Below are 16,966 nucleotides of genomic sequence, written 5' to 3' on the forward strand. Positions count from 1 at the left end.
AAAGGTTGAAAGTGGAGTATGGGGGGGTGATCTTTTGGCGTGCTGCGGCAACGGTTGTACCAGACGCGTTTAGTATTCTTTCTGCCAGACAGAATTTGCGTGTATACAACTCACTCGGTGTTTCGGTTGAATTGTGACGGTGTCTTTCGTTCAGAAATTTTGCGATCAACAGTGTTCTCAGTTTCGTGAAACGAATTTCGTCGTTATGAAAGATCGAACCGTGACATGACATATTAAGGGCTACTCGAGTCTCGGAATCTGTTCCTTTGTCGAGACTTTTTGCATTTCTGTAAGATGTCATTTTTCGAGTCTTAACCCGATTTAGATTTATAACCGGATTAATATCGGTTGAACCGATTTTGTAATGTTAATGAAATTTTCAGTGTTTCAACATTACGTTAACTTTATATTTGCAACTTGGAGAAAGTAATATTACACAGTCACGTGAGAAAATGTGAAAATTAACAGGACGCATTCTCTGACAAGGATGAAAGGCTTTTCTACGTTGTTTATTCGATAAAACGCAAAGTATATAATAAACGAATTCATTTAAAAATGTTCATTTGTTTTCTCCTTCGTGCTATGCTAGCTTCTATTTGTAAGATGACGTACATCCACGTGCTCGCTACTATTGGATCGCAACGTTGTGTCAGCCTTTGAAACGATAATTTGTTTCTCGTGATACCAGCATGTTTCGTCTCATGACAAAATTATTTTTACATACTTTTTAATTTTAAACCACGTGACTCTTAAACTTCAATCACTAACTACAGATCCTACTTATCAACTCTGTATTTTTGTAACACAGTGGGGGTCGTCATTTGAAAACTCTTCAAGCATTGTTGCACGGTGAACGCAGAATGTCTCTGCACCCTGCAGCGAGAGCAGAGTTCGATGGCCTTGTATATAAAAAACCGGACGACGTTCAAACGGATTTTAATTAAATAAGAAAATAAAAATACTTGTAAATTATTTTGATAAGAACGACAAGAGTAGGAAATACGTATCTCAGTTTATAACTCGATAACAATGACTGTATCTCTAAAAATGTGGATTAGGTCGATAGAATGATAACTGATTATTTACAATGTGATAACGATCCCCAAGGTTATAAATCAAGTTTGCAATTGCGATTAACGGGAAACGCCGAAACGGTACACGTTACTTAGAAATCGCGACTTGCATGTAACCTGCGAAATATAGAAAGAAAATGAGTCATGACTTCGAGAACGGAACCGAACAAAGGCTTGGTCGTTTGGCACCGTTCTTCACCGCCTAGTAGATAGTAGGTACGCTTATGTTCGTTAAATGAATACAAATCGATCGGAGAATCGAACGTCCTCAAACGCAGAAACTGGAACTATAGACACGTGTATCTTAAGTAAATCGCTTTAGGATTTCAACGAAAGAGCTCGACGAGTGATATTAGAATTTCTATGGAATCGTAGAAATAGTGCGTTCTCGGACCGTTGCGTGCTTTCGTTTTTTTATGAACCGGTTACCGCTGAAAGGGAGATAAGAGTATCGGTAACTGACACGATAACATGTCCGTGTCGCTCTTTACGAGCGTTAATGAATCATCGTAGCAATCATTGTTGTTGATTTTTTGGACATACATTTACTTGTAGAGTTCAGTGAAACGGACGCGGACAAGCAATTTCTTTGAGAAAAAAGCGATTCGTTCAACGACGGGAAGAAAACGTGTCGCTCGTAAGTTATTGACCGGAAATCTAGTACCAAGGATTGAAGGTCAAAGAAACTGGAAACCGTTGTAAGTGTATCGAGAAGTGTTTGAACTTTAATAAAATGATCGTTAGGAAATCGTGCACTATTTATCAAACTAAAGACAGCTAGACACAAGCGTAGACAACATAGAGGACGCGTTGATCGGCAAAATATTTTCAACGCACCACTCCACTCTGATCGAAGTGGGAGGTTAGGTGTTCTCCAAGGTTTCCGAGTACCAGGAGGAAGTCGAATAAGCTGTAGATCGGAACAGTAGACAAGCGGATTCATTGAGTAACGCGGTTTTCGTTGGCGAGTTGAGTCAGTGTCACCAATTACGTAATCGTTCGATTGACAGAGACAGACAGAGTGAGACATCGTGCAAAACGCATCGAGAATGACCTTCGCAGACTTCTCGTCTGTCCGTCTATCGCCGACAGAGAAGAGGCCGGAGATAAGGTCGAACGCAATTTAATTATTATCTACTCGTGATCGGTCGTTTGTTCGAGTAAATCTGAGCCGAAGACAGGATGTCACGCGTATGTCGGAAGAGATGACTGTGGCAAGAGTGATTTCTGGCAAAAGATCCGAGGCTGACGGGATCTGAGACAACTCTGCAGCTGGTTACGCCGTTTTGCAGCACAGGTGTACCGTGTGAGAAATGACGGTCACTTACACCGCCGAAGTTGCTACCTGTAGAGGTCTCGGTTGCTTTCTAAAATTACTCCTAAGGTAAGCGTTTTAGACGCGCGATAAGCATCGTACGTTGTGGTCCCAACGGATTTCGTTATTTTTATAATAGGGCTTACATTCTGAGAAATAATCGAAGCAAAACTTTCGTCGTTTAAATTAATAGAGACGCGTAACAGTACTTCTTTAGATCGTACAAGGTTGCTTGAATGAAACAACTTGTTACCTAGTGCGTGCGGTAGTCGTTAACGCGTACACTCGAGATTTCTTGAAATCGCTTTAAAAAAAGAAATGACGCTCGTTGAATAATCGAGTATATTTATTTTGTGTTCCCCTCGAGCCAATTGGGGTTATTTGTAATTGAAGTCAACTAAATGGTACATATTTCGCATACTGGTTTGTTGTTTCGCAAACTAGGAAGAATTCTAATGAAAGGTATGCGTCATCAGAAAATGTGGGAACTACCGTATCGAACGAAGCGAGGATGATTTTATCGTTAATTTCCTAGTGCTTCACGCGTTTCTTAGCAAATCGTAATATTTCATCAAGGTCTTACATACTTCGCGTGCAGTTCGTAATCGGACGTAATGTTTGCTGATAAATGACATCAGTAGGAAATGTTGTTCTCTGTAAAAGTTGGTTTTTTTCCCGTTCGATGTTTCTGGTCATTGATCATTTTATTATTACATCAATTAATATTTCGTTTGTCTAATTGTAATTGTTTATATTTTATAAAAAATGAAACGTACTCTAAAGTAATAAAGGACTCTGAGATATCTCGTACAATTGTGTAGCAACAATGCTGGCAGTTCTTTAAAACGAGTTGAGAGGATAGCTTAAAAGTAGACTTCAAGTTCTTATTCTTTTGTTTTCGTTTGTGTCTCTTACCAGTAACGTAATGTTCTACTATGAGTGTATTTAAAGCGATTGATTGAACGTTGTGTAACTCTAAAGAGAACAATAAGAAGCAACTGCTTACTTGATAAAATATTCTTGTCCACAGTACCAAATTCCTAATATTTAAGAATCGATTCTTAAATTATTTTTATATTTTAACAGATGGCGAGCAAGTATCTACAAGCTTGTGTGGTTGGACTTAGCCCTGTTCCTCTTCATATATTACTCCCTATCGAGCATCTACCGGTTGCTACTGGACGAGCATCAAAAGAAGATTTTCGAGGCAGTGGTGGCATACTGCAACGAGTACAGCGACCTAATACCGCTATCGTTCGTCTTGGGTTTCTACGTCAGTATCGTTATGACCCGATGGTGGAATCAATACATGGTGATACCCTGGCCAGACTCGATCGCGGTTTTCGTGTCAGCCACCATTCACGGCAACGACGAAAGGGGTCGATTAATGCGTCGAACCATCGTCAGGTATATATCTGTTTCTATAACCCCGCCAAACGATAACAATCGAGGCTCGATCGAAGTCAAGGGAACAAAATGTTCAGGTGAACTTTTATTCTACCGGGTCATTTCAAAAGTCTTTGAACCATTGTGTTTTCTTTCGTAGACTTTATCATTGTACTTTTTGTCGTTCCTGAAATCGGTTCTTGTACAGAACAATTAGACTGGTTTGAATCGATCCTCGGAGGTTTGGAATGCAAGGTCGCTTTGACACGTAACTCGTCGTTTTACGCGAGTCCACAAGCTGACTTGTGTATAAATTTGAATATATGTTTCAAAGTAGATTCCGCCTTTTAAATTTTATTTCCATAACTAGATCAGAATGACTTTGTATAAGACATGGAATGGTTGCAACGTATTCCAAGAGTTGTTTTTATCGTTTCATACTTCAAGAAATATATATTTAGATAACAATATCGAATTAACAATATCAAAGTACTCAAAGACTTTTGAAACGACCACCTATTTACTCGCTGCTTAAAGTATTCCAACGAAAGATATGTTTCGCTGTTTCAGATACGTCTGCGTCTGTTTGACACTGGTGTTGGCGATGGTTTCGCCTCGTGTAAAAAAACGTTTTCCAACGTTGGAGCATTTCGTGGACACCGGTTTGCTGTTGGAGAACGAACTAGTGATATTCCAGAGTCTGAACGCGAAATTTCCCAAGCCCAGCAAGCATTGGCTGCCAATTGTGTGGGCGTCGAGTATAGTGACTCGGGCCAGAAAGGAAGGTCGGATTCGTGACGATTTTGCTGTAAAGACATTGATAGACGAACTGAACAAGTTTCGTGGTCTTTGCGGTAGTCTCATGCACTATGATACGATTAGCGTTCCTTTAGTTTATACCCAAGTAAGTTATTAGTCCAGAATTTCCGACAAGAATTACGAAACACCGTTAAAGCTTGATCGTTTATGCAGGTGGTAACTTTGGCTGTGTACACATACTTTTTAACGAGCGTGATGGGTCGACAATGGGTGCAAGATTCGTCCACGTCGAAAATCGATCTTTACTTTCCAGTATTCACGACGCTGCAGTTTTTTTTCTATATGGGTTGGCTCAAGGTCGCCGAGACTCTGATCAATCCGTTCGGGGAAGACGACGATGACTTTGAAGTTAACTGGATAATCGATAGGAATTTGCAAGTAAACCGTTCGATGATATCCCAATGAAGATACTTAGTTATGAGCCGCGAGCAGAGACTGCAACGTGATGTTTCTTTAAGGTGAGCTACCTGATCGTCGACGAGATGCACCATGAGCATCCGGAATTGATACGAGATCAATACTGGGACGAAATATTCCCCACGGAGCTCCCTTACACGGCGGCAACTCAGGCCTTGCGAGAGGAACATCCTCAACCGTCGACGGCCGGCATACAGTTATCCGCGGCACAACAAGAACTTCAGCCATCCTCGGTCAGAATCGACGAAATGGTAGGGGACTACCAGCAAAAATTCCGACCGGATGTAGCCGACGATGCGGCGTCCGGTATACACTTCACGGCTACTGGCAAAATGTCAAGGTTGGTATTTCAAAGCAGCACCGTTTCGTGACGCTACACTTCATGCGATGCAACTGTTTTTGTTTTTATTGTTTCACCTTCATGCTTCCTAACGCTTGGCCAGGAGTACCACAGAGAGTGGCAAAATAGCAAGGTAATGTTTGCTTTTTCTATGTTTCCCTTTCAACCTATGAGATTCATCCTTCCATACGAGCATTTCATATTACTCGCATTAAAACGACCAAAGATATAATCTTCGCGAAGTTACTAAGTATACGTTTGTCCGTAGAAGCGCTAGCAGAGTGAGCAATCGAGATCGCACTCTCAGCGGAGGTTCCACTCCCAGTAATCTGGGTGGTTCTCTAACGAGAGTGAACAGCGTGACCAGCATGTTCAAACGATTGTTCAGCAAAGAAGACAGACCAGACGGTAGTGTACTGAGCGGCACTAAAACTCCAGGAAGGCTCGCGACCTCTAGTTCAGCCGCTTCGTTGCAAAATCGTATAGTCGGTATGTTTAACTGCTTAAAACGTTTACGATCGAGCAATGAAATTTTCTTGGCAATGTTTAATGTTCGAAAACGCGACTGACACGTAGGCGCAGGTGGCTCAATGAGGATAGGCGTGATCAAAGAGGAAGCCGACGAGCAGATGACCCTAACATCGATGAAATCGGACAAACGGCCTCACGTGCAGAGCATATTTTCCCCTGGGCCTCCACCTCCGAGTGCTCCAGTCAACGTTCCCGGTACAGAGCATACTCGAAACGGAGAAATATTCTCAACTAGTGCTCCTGTTGGTGCCGTGGGAAACAACGGAAGCGTCAACGACACAAGATATCCACCCGCGAGCAGGTTAATATCATCGAACTGTCATTAATTTATTCGATCACGCTTCTCGTACGAATCCACGCACTTTGGATTCCAGAGCAGAACGATCGACGCAATCGGCACGATCCAGCATCGCTTACGAACCAGCGATGAGTTATGCCGGCAGCGGTATTCCGGATGACCTGATCAGTACACACAGTTCTTCCTGTAACACTACCGATTCCGACGACGAGTTCACGAAATTGAAGACGGAAAGGGAAAAACAAAGACGGGACAAGGTAGTACGAAGACTGGCTAGAAGTACCAGCGGACACAACAATTTAATCAGCGCAGCTTCGAGGAGTACTCTCGACGGAGAACACCTTTTGTTGTCGGAATTAGCAAATACATCGCGTTTGTCGATGAGACCAGAAGATCTCGATGATAAGACCGAAAGCGAGAGGCTTTAGCAAAGACGTTGGTGGTTCTATTTTGAAGTTTAGTTTCAATTACGTATTCGAACGAAGAAAGAAGCAGTATTTCAATAAAAAAGACTACCGGCCAGTTGAATGGTCGATGGGAATAATGACAAACTTTTACGAATGTCAAATATTTGTTAAGATAAGCAAGGTTGATCAACGCGTCGACTGTTCTAATAGTTGTCGAGTGCTACGAATCGCAAAGAGAAGAAAAGTCGAAAAAAAAGTGAGACTTCGAAGCGTCGAACCAAATACGACTATTTTTACCGTAGTAGACAACGCATTGAGATACTAGTGTACATATAACGTTTATTTTTACTAGGATGAAAATAACGAACTACAGAAGAGGTATTATATTTCAGGATATCCGAATCAAGTTCAGATAGAATTCACCGAAGTGGCAAGGGTCCGAAGTTGAAGAATGAAATTTATAAACATTCCGTTCATGGACACGTCATACTTGACGTTTAAAAAATATAATACTCCGAAAAATCGCGTGAGGTAGCTTGAAACGGGCTAATAATTAATGTAAAATTGTAAAAATTTTCTAAAGATTATGAATGTAAATGTATACACGAATTCCGGTATACCTCTCACTTCAAATTCTACGTATCAAAAAATGACAATAATCGCGTAAAAGTTGTCATCGAATATCGCCTTGAAAGTATTGAATTTTATACGTGTACACTTAGTAGATATAACAAGTTGAATCATAATTATCCAAAATTTAATAATGAAAGTCTGCTTGAAAGGATAAAGTTGATTTTAGCTTTTACTTCTCATACGGAATAATCGACGGTATAATAAATGAAAGGGCGTAGTTAACAAAGAGAGAGAGTGACTTAGAACTTTAGGTGACTTTCTTTTTAATTAAATTTTGTTCGTTTTAAAATATAGCGGAAATCGATCCTTCGAAAGACTCGTTCGGAAAAGCGTAAACGATAAAGACCAATAAGGAATATTTAATAAGCAATAGTAACGATGCTAAGTGCCTGTTTTGTATTAAAGATGTTTTTTATCTTTGAATCGTTCGCTTCGAACAATGTGAACAGTGTTGCGTTTAAAATCACTGCTTTTGTACGATAACGCGTTCGAGTACGCACATTCCAGAAATCATAGACGAATTTAGATCGATGACAAAGTCGATAGAACGATCGCACATTCACGAAGAAACCTCGATTTCTTACTTTTCGTACATTTGCAATGTCGCACAGTTACGCAACAATTATAATTATAATCTAATTACAGAAAAGGTGAGTATAGAAAAGAGTCGAAACATATTGTTCGGTTAAAAATACTGTGAGTATCGCCTGTACAAAAGCATGTACTTCTATCCGTAGCACGATCAACGCTGGTTACTGCCTGTGAATAGTTCACATTAGATAGCGCGTCTTTCATTTTAGAGTTACATTCCAGGCTGTAAATAAGTTCTATGGTGCTCACGATTAACTTCTTAACACGTTGAAATGGGGAACCACAGATTTACCCTCTGTGAGACGGACTGTGAATACCGAGAACACATATGCGAGTTGCTTTATACAGTCTAGAGTCACGTCAAGCACACAGGCTAGATCGTGAGAAATTGTCCCAGTCTCGATGTGTTAATTGTCAGTATTATAGTATATCTTCTTGGAATGTCCGATAGAAACGTTTATTTCTTTCAAATAAACACGAGTGAGTTACGAATATCGAGCGTAATCAATGTATCATGTCCTAGCCCGAACATTCCCATCTTCGACGAATGAAATTTCGACAAAAATACGTACTAAGACGATCGATCGGAACACGTTGAAATTCGCCCGCCAGAACAGAATAAATCGAAGGGGACGCGAGATGTCGCGAGGAACAGCGAGATCGACGAAAGGGAAGGGCGTTCGTTTAAGTTCGTAAACCGTCGGACAAGTTCGTGCATAGTCGTTCGGCTTCGTTGGCAGGCGTCGGCGATCGCTAGAGTGGGGGCCATCAGTGGGTTGCCGTCGGTGAGAGGTGGCGGTGGTTTTGTACGGTGAAGAAAAGAGGGGTTAAGCGAGCCGTGCCGGGCCGTAGAAGCGAGCTAGCGGTGGCGCGGCCCGTGCTCGTGCCATAGGGCCTCTGCCAGGCATTAGTGCATTCGTTTACAAGATGGCAGACGGTCCTTCCGTGGAAGACGCGGCCACCGACCTAGGGAACAGTGATTCTCGTTTAACGAGAGAACGACACAAACGTCAGGACGCCCCGTCTTCGATGACGTCCTTGAGCACGGGTCAGGACATCGCCAGACGCATCCACGACGACGCTTCGGTGCTCGAGCATCATCATCCTTATCATCGACAACATCAACAGCATCGTCTTCTTCGTCGCAATTGTCACCCTCACGTTTTACGGCGACATTCGAGTAACGGTAATAACAACAGTAATATCAACGGCAACAGCAACAACAACGGTAACGCGAATAACAATCATCATCAGCATCATTTTCGACGTCGCGAGCACGAGAACAGCGACGTCGACGGTACCGAACGCGTTAGCAAAATCGAGAGTGATAGTGGTGCCGGTGTTGACACGACGCGCGTTCTCTCGTTCGCGTCACCGACCAGCGACGATTACGACGAAGACGATGACGAGGATGACGAGGAAGAAGAAGAGTACGAGAACGCAGAAGCTGCGAGAAAGGAAAACGGTGTTTCGAAGAAGTGTTGCGGCGTTGTTCGATTCGATCTAACAAAGACTGTGAAAAACGAAGAGAGCTGTAGCGGTAATAGTAGTAGCAATGGTATTAATAATAATAATAATAATAATAGTAATAATAATGGAAGTAGTGGTAGCGACGGTGCCGCGATGACCGGTTACGCGACGCGCGGTGACGATGCCGCCTTCTCGGCCGACGGTCGGCGGTCGAGGTCCGCGAGCGTCGTTTTCCTCGACAAGGATGCCTCGAACGATCGCGTGAACAAAGTGAACGAGTGCCGTCGACAACGCGTGGACGACGACAACGACGAGGACGAGGACGAGGACGAGGACAGGAACGCGTTACGGAAAGTGAGTCGTCTCGGATGCGATAACGGCGAGATCGAGAGAGACGACGCGGCCCGAAAGACGAACGGCATCGCTAGTGATGGTAGTAGTGACGGTGGTAGCAATAGTAGTAGTAGTAGTAGTAGTAGTGGTATTGGTGGTGCTGCTGCCGCCGCTGCTGTTTCTGCTTCTGGTGGTGGTGGTGCTGGTGCCGCTGGTGTTACTGCAAATGGCCTCGTCGCCGGCAGGCATCAGGGCAGCCCTTTCAAGGGACAGGTTAGGATGGCCGAAGACACCCTCGTCGGCCCTTGCGGCAAGAAGCGGTGCGCCGATCGATACGACAGCTCCGAGAGTTCTGACAGGTGAGCGAGCGAGATAGCTTCTAGCGTCGTTCGAGGAACGCCTCGAGTCTCGAACCTCGAGGAGGCGGACGAGGAAAAGTAGGAGGAGAAACGGAGAGAAACAGCGAGGAACTAGAAACCCGTGGCGTGGCGTGGCGTGGCGTGCCTTCGCGCTTCGCGCAGCTTCGCGATGTCCAATTTCTAGCCGAACGATCATCTCCCTCTTTTCGGTCTTCGTTATCGTCTTTGCTCTCGAAACGAACGCCTCGCTTCTCCGTGCATCGTGCGATCGCGACCGCACGGAAAAGCATTCGCCTCTTTTTCCACCGTTTACGTATCGACAATGCTGTTTTCGGAGCGGTTTGTATTCGCCGTATCCGTACGTCGAACATCGTCGGGAGGAGCCACCTGTGTTCGACGAACGAACGCGAAAGTAATTTCGGAGCTTGTTCGCGTACTCGTCGCTCCAAGTCGATGTCCGAGACAGGCTGACGATGTTCGGGTATCGCAATTAACGCGAAGGCGCGTTCGACGGCAGGCCAGGGGTCGTTGTACCGTGGTTACGAGACCGACAACCGTGGCTGCGTTCGATCTGTGTGCGCGGCATGGCGCGGCGCGCGGCGTGTTTATAGGTTCATAGATGCTGCCAACTCGTTCTTCTTTTCCTCCCTCTTTCTCTCGCGCCTGCTTTCCGTTTCTCCGCGCCTCTCCGTCTCTTTCTCTTCTTCGTTCGGCCCTCGCCTTACGCGAACTTATCACGCTAGCTAAACACCCATCGTTCGTTTCTCCGTTCGATCGCTATACCCGGCCACGTCGAAACTCGGATTTTTTCTTCCAAAAGTACGCGACGCGACGATCGTTTCGCGATACGCTAAACGGACGCGTTCACCTTCCAGGGAAAAAGAGGTCGCAATAAAAGTTTAGCATCCTAACGGTTCTTTCTCCGCGGTACGCTAAGCTCGAACGTTTCTCGGGAAGAAACTCTTAACCTCTTCGAGCGACCGCGTTATTGTTCCTTTCCAACTCCGTCATCGTAATCCGTATCGCTTATTTCTTTCTCGTTTCTCTATCAATTTTCATTGTCTCCCGATAAGATGCGCGCGACGTTGCTTTGCGTGGTATTTACTAGCGCAGGACGTACACGATGCGTCATTTTATCTTTTCTATAATCGATCTCGATCAGTAGCTTCTTCGCAGCTATATTTGGAATTGCGTGGTTACCGCTCTAAGCGAATCGTATGTACGTGTACTTTTTCCAACAATATTTTCTGACCGTCTCGAATAACGCGACCATGAATGCGAGCGTGTTTTAGCAACTCGTCGTGCATTTATCTCTCGGAGTTTCACGCGAACGATCTTCGTCTATCACGAAGGCACGTAAGTACTTAGACCGATTCTATGCCAAAGATAGACAGGAACAGATCTGTACATATCGAGTGGCCCATTTCGAAAAGTAGATGGTTATATCGATTCGTCGATGACCATCGTGAAACCAATCGTACGTAGAACGGCATATTACGAGATAAGGATTATTAATTTTCTAAACAGTGCGCTATTGTGCCATTAATAACATAGCGGTATTACGTATCGGCGAGTCCCTACTTGTAGGGCGACCACGGGCGACTGGCACAACGCTTTTTCGCGTCAACGATTATTATTTTGAACGAAATCGTAAATTGGACATTTCCTGTGCAACGATCTAGTAAATTACAGCCGACAGTTCCGTGCAACTATGTCTCTCCGTTCGATTTAATCGCTAGCCTAGAGATAGTTGCGTTTAACTTCGATAACGATTATCTGGTTACCGTGAAACGCGTACACGTTCGTTTGCTTCGAAACAACTCGATTCCGATATTCGGTGCCGCGTGACGACGGAGTCGATTTCTATACCGTTATCCCTTGCTAATTGTCGCAGCTGTTAAGTTAATCGACGAAGGAAACTAGCAGCTTAGTGCGCGATAGTATCGAACACTTGGAATGTCTCTCCCGACGTACTGTGTCGACAAGGTGCATAGTCGTGACACGTCGCGTCGTTAAGTTTAATCGTAAAATAAATTTCTTGTTTCCTTCGTCCGTTCTTTTCTTTATCCGCGTTATCGACTGGCATGGACGAACTAGTCGGAGCCAGTTGTTCGAACAAAGTTTGTTCGGCTAGTCCAAAGTTCGACCGGTGCACTCCGGAAGTGTACCGGCTCGAACTAATCCATGCTTCTATCTAAAATAATGGTTGAGAATTTAATGCCGGTAGCTTTTAGTGGAAAGGGTCAGCTGCTAAACTCGAATATACTGGTGAGTGGAAAAGAGCCTACCGAGTATCTTGGAGCGTGGCAAGCGTTCGTTCCCGCGGACCAAAGAGCCATTTGGACGAAACGGGGCAAAGAGAAACCGTAGAATCGTTCCGAAAACACGAGGGACCGGTGATTAGCGACGCGAAGTCGGCCGTTATCGTCGTGGCAAAGATTAACGAGCAGCGAGGTGAATTCGGGTCATTATCTGGACGCGTTCGAGCCACGATAAGAGCTGCGACCGTTCGGTGAACCGTACCAGAGACCAATTACATCGCGAAAAACAAGCAATCGCGGCTAGCCAGCCTCTGCTGGGCTTGGCCGCAGCAGGAGACAACCATGAAAATATTAGCAGAATGCCCGGTACAGGGTTCGCGTGTACGCGCGAGCGCTCGTGGAGCTCACGGTTCCAAATCAGAAAGTATGCTGCACCGCGTGAGACACGGCTCGAGTGCTTCATAAATTCTACTGCACACTGTTCGCTTCTTTTTGCCTTTACGCACGATTCGTCGAGGTTACTTTGGATTTCGAGAACCGACCGCTGGCGTTTAACTCTTTCGATGCACGCGACGCGTATCCTCGTCGTCGAGGATCATCCGTCGATTGCAAAATATTTAATCCCGATGATCCACGTCTGTCAATTGGCTGACCGTCTTCTAGTTTTCGCGCAAACGGATAAAACTACTCTGACGAGGATGCTTGTTTCGTTGTCGATTGTTTATTTAGTTTTTTTCCGATCGTTCGAGAAGCGAAACGGAGCGGGGGCGATCGTGGAGCGGTGGTCGCGACGCGAATCGCGTGGCCATGGCCGTGGCCGTGGCCGTGAAAGTGAAATTCGTGAATGAAACGAGCGGAGGAACAGCCGGCAAAGCAAAGTGAAGGTAAAGGTTGCCGGTTTCGGCTGCTTACGCGGGCCCGTCCTCTCTTTCGACTTTCGGCCGCCCCGAATACTCCGTTTCGTCGCTTCGCGGAAAAACTTGCTTCTCCCTCGAAATTATTCTGACCGTCGCTAAGTTGCCGGTGCTCGATTCTAACCGCACCGGTGGTAGGTTAATTGTAAAATAATCGATTCTGTCCGTATCGCAATCTCGATCGAGTGTCGTGGCTCGAAGAAACGGAGCCGCAGTTTCGAGAAGATATTGCACGTCGAAACGTGGCCATTCTCCGTTTAGCACGTGGGCGGCTGTTCGTAGGAAAAAGCGCGCATTGTGCCGGTTAACGAGAGGAGGTGGACGGCGAAGGCGGTGGGTTTCCCATGAGCCGCGGTGCCGCAAAAACGCCGCTCGAGCGATGTCGCAACCGCAGTTAGAAAGCTCAGCTCTATTACGCCTGCTCGTTCGCTCGGTTGCTCGTCGACTCCGCTCGTGACTCGTTCGGACCTTCTGCAAAAATCCGACGGAGGAAATTGAGAAACATCGTGGGCCATTCGGAAGGTCTAAGTTCGAAGTTCCGTTCTTTTCTCGACGGTCGGTTTCTCGAAGGATCTTAATCGCGACAACCGGTCGCTTTCGGTAGACGCGACAAGCTGCGGTTAATTGCAATTAATCCGCGGTCCTTCTAATTAGACAGGAACAAAAGCAGGCCTTTTGTCGAAGGGTGGATGGGACACGTTAATTGGATCGAGGGGTGCGATCCTTCGAGCGGGAAAAGGGATCGCGCGAGACCGGGACACCCGTTAGAGAACTTGTTGCGCGAATCGGGAGAAAGAACAGGGCCGGTCGAAAAGGGCCGCTAGGCTGGCTCGTATTGATCCAACAACCGGCTAAACCCTCCTCTTCTCGTCGCTGCATCGTTGCATTACCGCTGTTTCCTCGACGCGGAACGCAACGACTCCCTGGAACCGCGTTGGACGAATAATCCTGCGGAATGGTCGGCCAGGATGCTTCTTGCCAAGTCGACGGGATTCACCGTAGCCAAAAAGTTGAAATTTTGACGAATTATCTCGATGGTTCGCGTGTAAATGCTCGCAAAGTTACAGTGGCTAGTCACGCTCGGCACAGATCGATAAACCGTCGCGATAAGATCGTCGAATGGGAAGAGCTTCGTTCGAGAAACTCGTTCCAAGAATATCGGTGCAACAACCACTACGTAGCACCTGTACAGAATCTAAGGTACGATCGAACGTGGCGCAACGCGATGCACGAAATCCGGTCGAAAAGTCGCGGCAACGAACGTTCCAAGAAAATCGAACCGATCGAACGAATTTGTTTTTACGATCGATAACGCGCGTTGCCGATTTCACCGATATCGCGCGAAGATAAGATCTAGAAAGCGATCGTCCGATGGACTCATCGTCCGGATCGTTAAAATTTAGCCGACAGGCATCGCTTCGGTAGTCGGATACCGTTCACCGAGGCAAAGGAATCGCACGAGCCACGAACCGTGACCGGTCGAATCGCAACGAACGCTTCGAATCCGCTCGCGTGTTCGCGAGGGCACGGAGCGCGACGAGCGAACAAACACAGCGAAGAAAGAGAGAGTGAAACCAACGACCGGCCGTGCAGCACTTCTGCCGTGCAGCCCGTGAACGAGAAACGCGGTCGTCGCGATAGAGTGCCGATTACGAAACCGACGCGTTGCAAAACCCGACACTTATTAAACCTAGGCCTAGGTTGCAAGCCCGCGATCGCCGTGCACGCGCGTTGCCTGCGCGATTCGGATCCGAAGCGAGCAGTCGTTTTCCGCAGCAAATTTTTTCAACGTGAAAATAAATAATCGAGATTTTTCGACGCGACATTCTGAAAAGCCAAGATCCAGTTTTCGATGGCGCAAATCGAGAGTGGGAGTGACGCCGTTTCCCCTGCTTGTAATTTCCGTCTCGTACCAGCGCCATTTCCCTCTCGTCGAATACCGCTAACGATCAATTAGCTGTAAGCAGCAAAATTGTTCGATGCTAGGTGGACGGGATCCGTTCGCCTCCCGTTCGATCTTGCTCGCTCCGATTTCGTTTATAACGTTATCCTAATAGATTCTTTCAATTACGAGATTTCTGCAGATTCCTGACGTACATTATATTCGCTACTAATCCGATAATGTAAATTTGTAAACGCTCCCCTATTCGATTAGGTAATACCGATTCGAACGTTGGAAGTTTGCAAAATTAGGCCACTCGAAGCTTCGTCGATGCGAAGAAATCCGAACATGGAAATATTTCCACGTCATTAAGCGGAAGAGGAGAGAATAGATTGTCGATAACGTTTTCAATATTAGAGTTTGCCGCTTTGTCTACGATTCGATACAAATTGACATGGATCTCTCGTGAAATTTACTTGCTCGAATAAAATTCGCGCGGACGAAAGTCTAGACCGTTAACAGAGCCGAGTCTAGTAGGGCGAGATAGGACGTCCAAGAACGAGTTTCATTTTCTATCCCGACCAAAGTCAAAACGAGAGGATAGGTGGGCGAGAAAGGGAGGAGGGAATGGTACAAGGAAACCAGAAGAAAGAGAAAAAAATCGGTAGAAAAAGGAGCAAGGGAGATGGAAAGAGATCTCTAACCCCGCTATTTATCCCTTGAACCCACTCCTCTTGTTGCTTGGTCCCTCCATCTCCTCGATTTCGCGGTCAGAATTTGCGGAATGTCCGAGGCTGGAACCAGTCCATCCGGTTTTTTAATTGCAAAAAGGATCCGCCTGGACCGAAGAGCGGACTGTGCAAAACTTGCCTCGGACCTAAACCTCTCGTAGACAGGACTCCCTTTGGCTCGCTCGAGATCGGAAGCTCGCCTCTTCTCGAGAACAACTTTTCTAACCGAGATGTTCTTCGTCCGCTATCGTTTCGCGTACGAACGAACCGATTCCGATCCTACGCTCGAAGATCGCTACGTAAACTATGTCAGCGAATCGATACGTAATTAAGTTAATAGAATCAATCGGCTTGTTAAGTCTTGCTCGAACGTTTTCTCAACAATATCGAACAAGCATCTTCGCAGCGATGACAGTTTTAACTCCCGTTATCGATCGACGCGGTTATTATGATCGATCGACGTGACCGTGATACCGCGATGTCGAATCATCTTCCATAATCTAATTTTATCGGATTCGCGAGAGACTATTCCGAATGGAGAAATGCGAAAAACACGTTTTCCTATTACGCCGGCGGTACCGATAATTACTGCTTATACCGGAGTCAGGAGAAAAAGGAGGAAACTATCTTGTCGCATGCGAGAAAGACGACCAGGAGCGTGATCGCGCGGCGCGATTTCAAGAAAGTCGCGTTCATTATCGCGAGACCTTCCACGAGATTGCGGTAACCCATTTTCCGTTGCGTTATTTCGCCGTAAATAGCCGTGTAACACAACTACTCGCGTAACTGCTTGGCGTAACACGCGACGTACCGACTTCCAGCGCCGATACGGTGGCATTTTAATTCGGACGTAACCTTTTTACCGATCGGCGAGCGCTGTCGGATCGATAACTTTTTTATTTATCGAACGTTCTGATCGCGCATCGCGATCGCGCGAAATGATCGGCCGCGGGAATGAACCTTAACGAGTTTAACGGCGAAGGAAATACCGATATCGTGCCGGTGTCGATAGGCGTTCGTTTCGAAACAAGATCGAGCAGAATCTCGAAACGGAGCGGAAACTCGTATTGCGGGAAAATCAACGATAACAATTAATGATCGGTCGAGGCGAGTCACGCGCAACCGGGAACGAACCGACGCGACTGCTTGATTATGATTTAACGATTTCGTCACGGTTCGGCTGGCCGTGGATCGCATTCGCTTTTA

General features: G+C 45.9%; 2 protein-coding genes across 4 annotated transcripts in view; both read left to right on the forward strand.

The window, feature by feature from the left end:
* The first annotated feature begins 72 nt into the window (after window positions 1-72).
* On the forward strand, window positions 73-8,302 carry LOC143265478 (bestrophin-4). 3 transcript variants are annotated; one of them, XM_076537880.1, is made up of 9 exons: window positions 73-2,457; window positions 3,475-3,795; window positions 4,345-4,678; window positions 4,747-4,971; window positions 5,052-5,350; window positions 5,454-5,483; window positions 5,619-5,839; window positions 5,927-6,182; window positions 6,256-8,302. In XM_076537880.1, the coding sequence occupies exons 1-9, from the start codon at window positions 2,387-2,389 to the stop codon at window positions 6,605-6,607; spliced, it is 2,109 nt and encodes a 702-aa protein (XP_076393995.1). In that variant the 5' UTR covers window positions 73-2,386; the 3' UTR covers window positions 6,608-8,302. The 3 variants fall into 3 exon arrangements, with proteins under 3 accessions (XP_076393995.1, XP_076393996.1, XP_076393997.1); XM_076537881.1 differs by lacking the exon at window positions 5,454-5,483; XM_076537882.1 differs by lacking the exon at window positions 73-2,457 and having other exon boundaries at window positions 3,742-3,872.
* Window positions 8,303-8,566: 264 nt separating this feature from the next.
* The window catches only part of jing (AE binding protein 2 jing), a 66,756-nt gene continuing 58,356 nt past the window's right edge, over window positions 8,567-16,966 (forward strand). The window contains exon 1 of the mRNA XM_076537875.1: window positions 8,567-9,972. Coding sequence (XP_076393990.1) covers window positions 8,738-9,972 — 1,235 coding nt within the window. The 5' untranslated portion in view covers window positions 8,567-8,737. The remainder of the gene's footprint in view (window positions 9,973-16,966) is intronic.

This window comes from Megachile rotundata, chromosome 12, assembly GCF_050947335.1.
Source record: "Megachile rotundata isolate GNS110a chromosome 12, iyMegRotu1, whole genome shotgun sequence".
NCBI classification, from domain to species: domain Eukaryota; kingdom Metazoa; phylum Arthropoda; class Insecta; order Hymenoptera; family Megachilidae; genus Megachile; species Megachile rotundata.

What these genes read in the sequence shown, in the direction of transcription:
- LOC143265478 (XM_076537880.1), top strand. Translation starts at nt 2,387, where the DNA reads ATGACGGTCACTTACACCGCCGAAGTTGCTACCTGTAGAGGTCTCGGT. An exon ending in GAGAGTGGCAAAATAGCAAG is followed by an intron (nt 5,484 to 5,618) that starts GTAATGTTTGCT and finishes GTTTGTCCGTAG; the next exon opens with AAGCGCTAGCAGAGTGAGCA. An exon ending in GTTGCAAAATCGTATAGTCG is followed by an intron (nt 5,840 to 5,926) that starts GTATGTTTAACT and finishes ACTGACACGTAG; the next exon opens with GCGCAGGTGGCTCAATGAGG.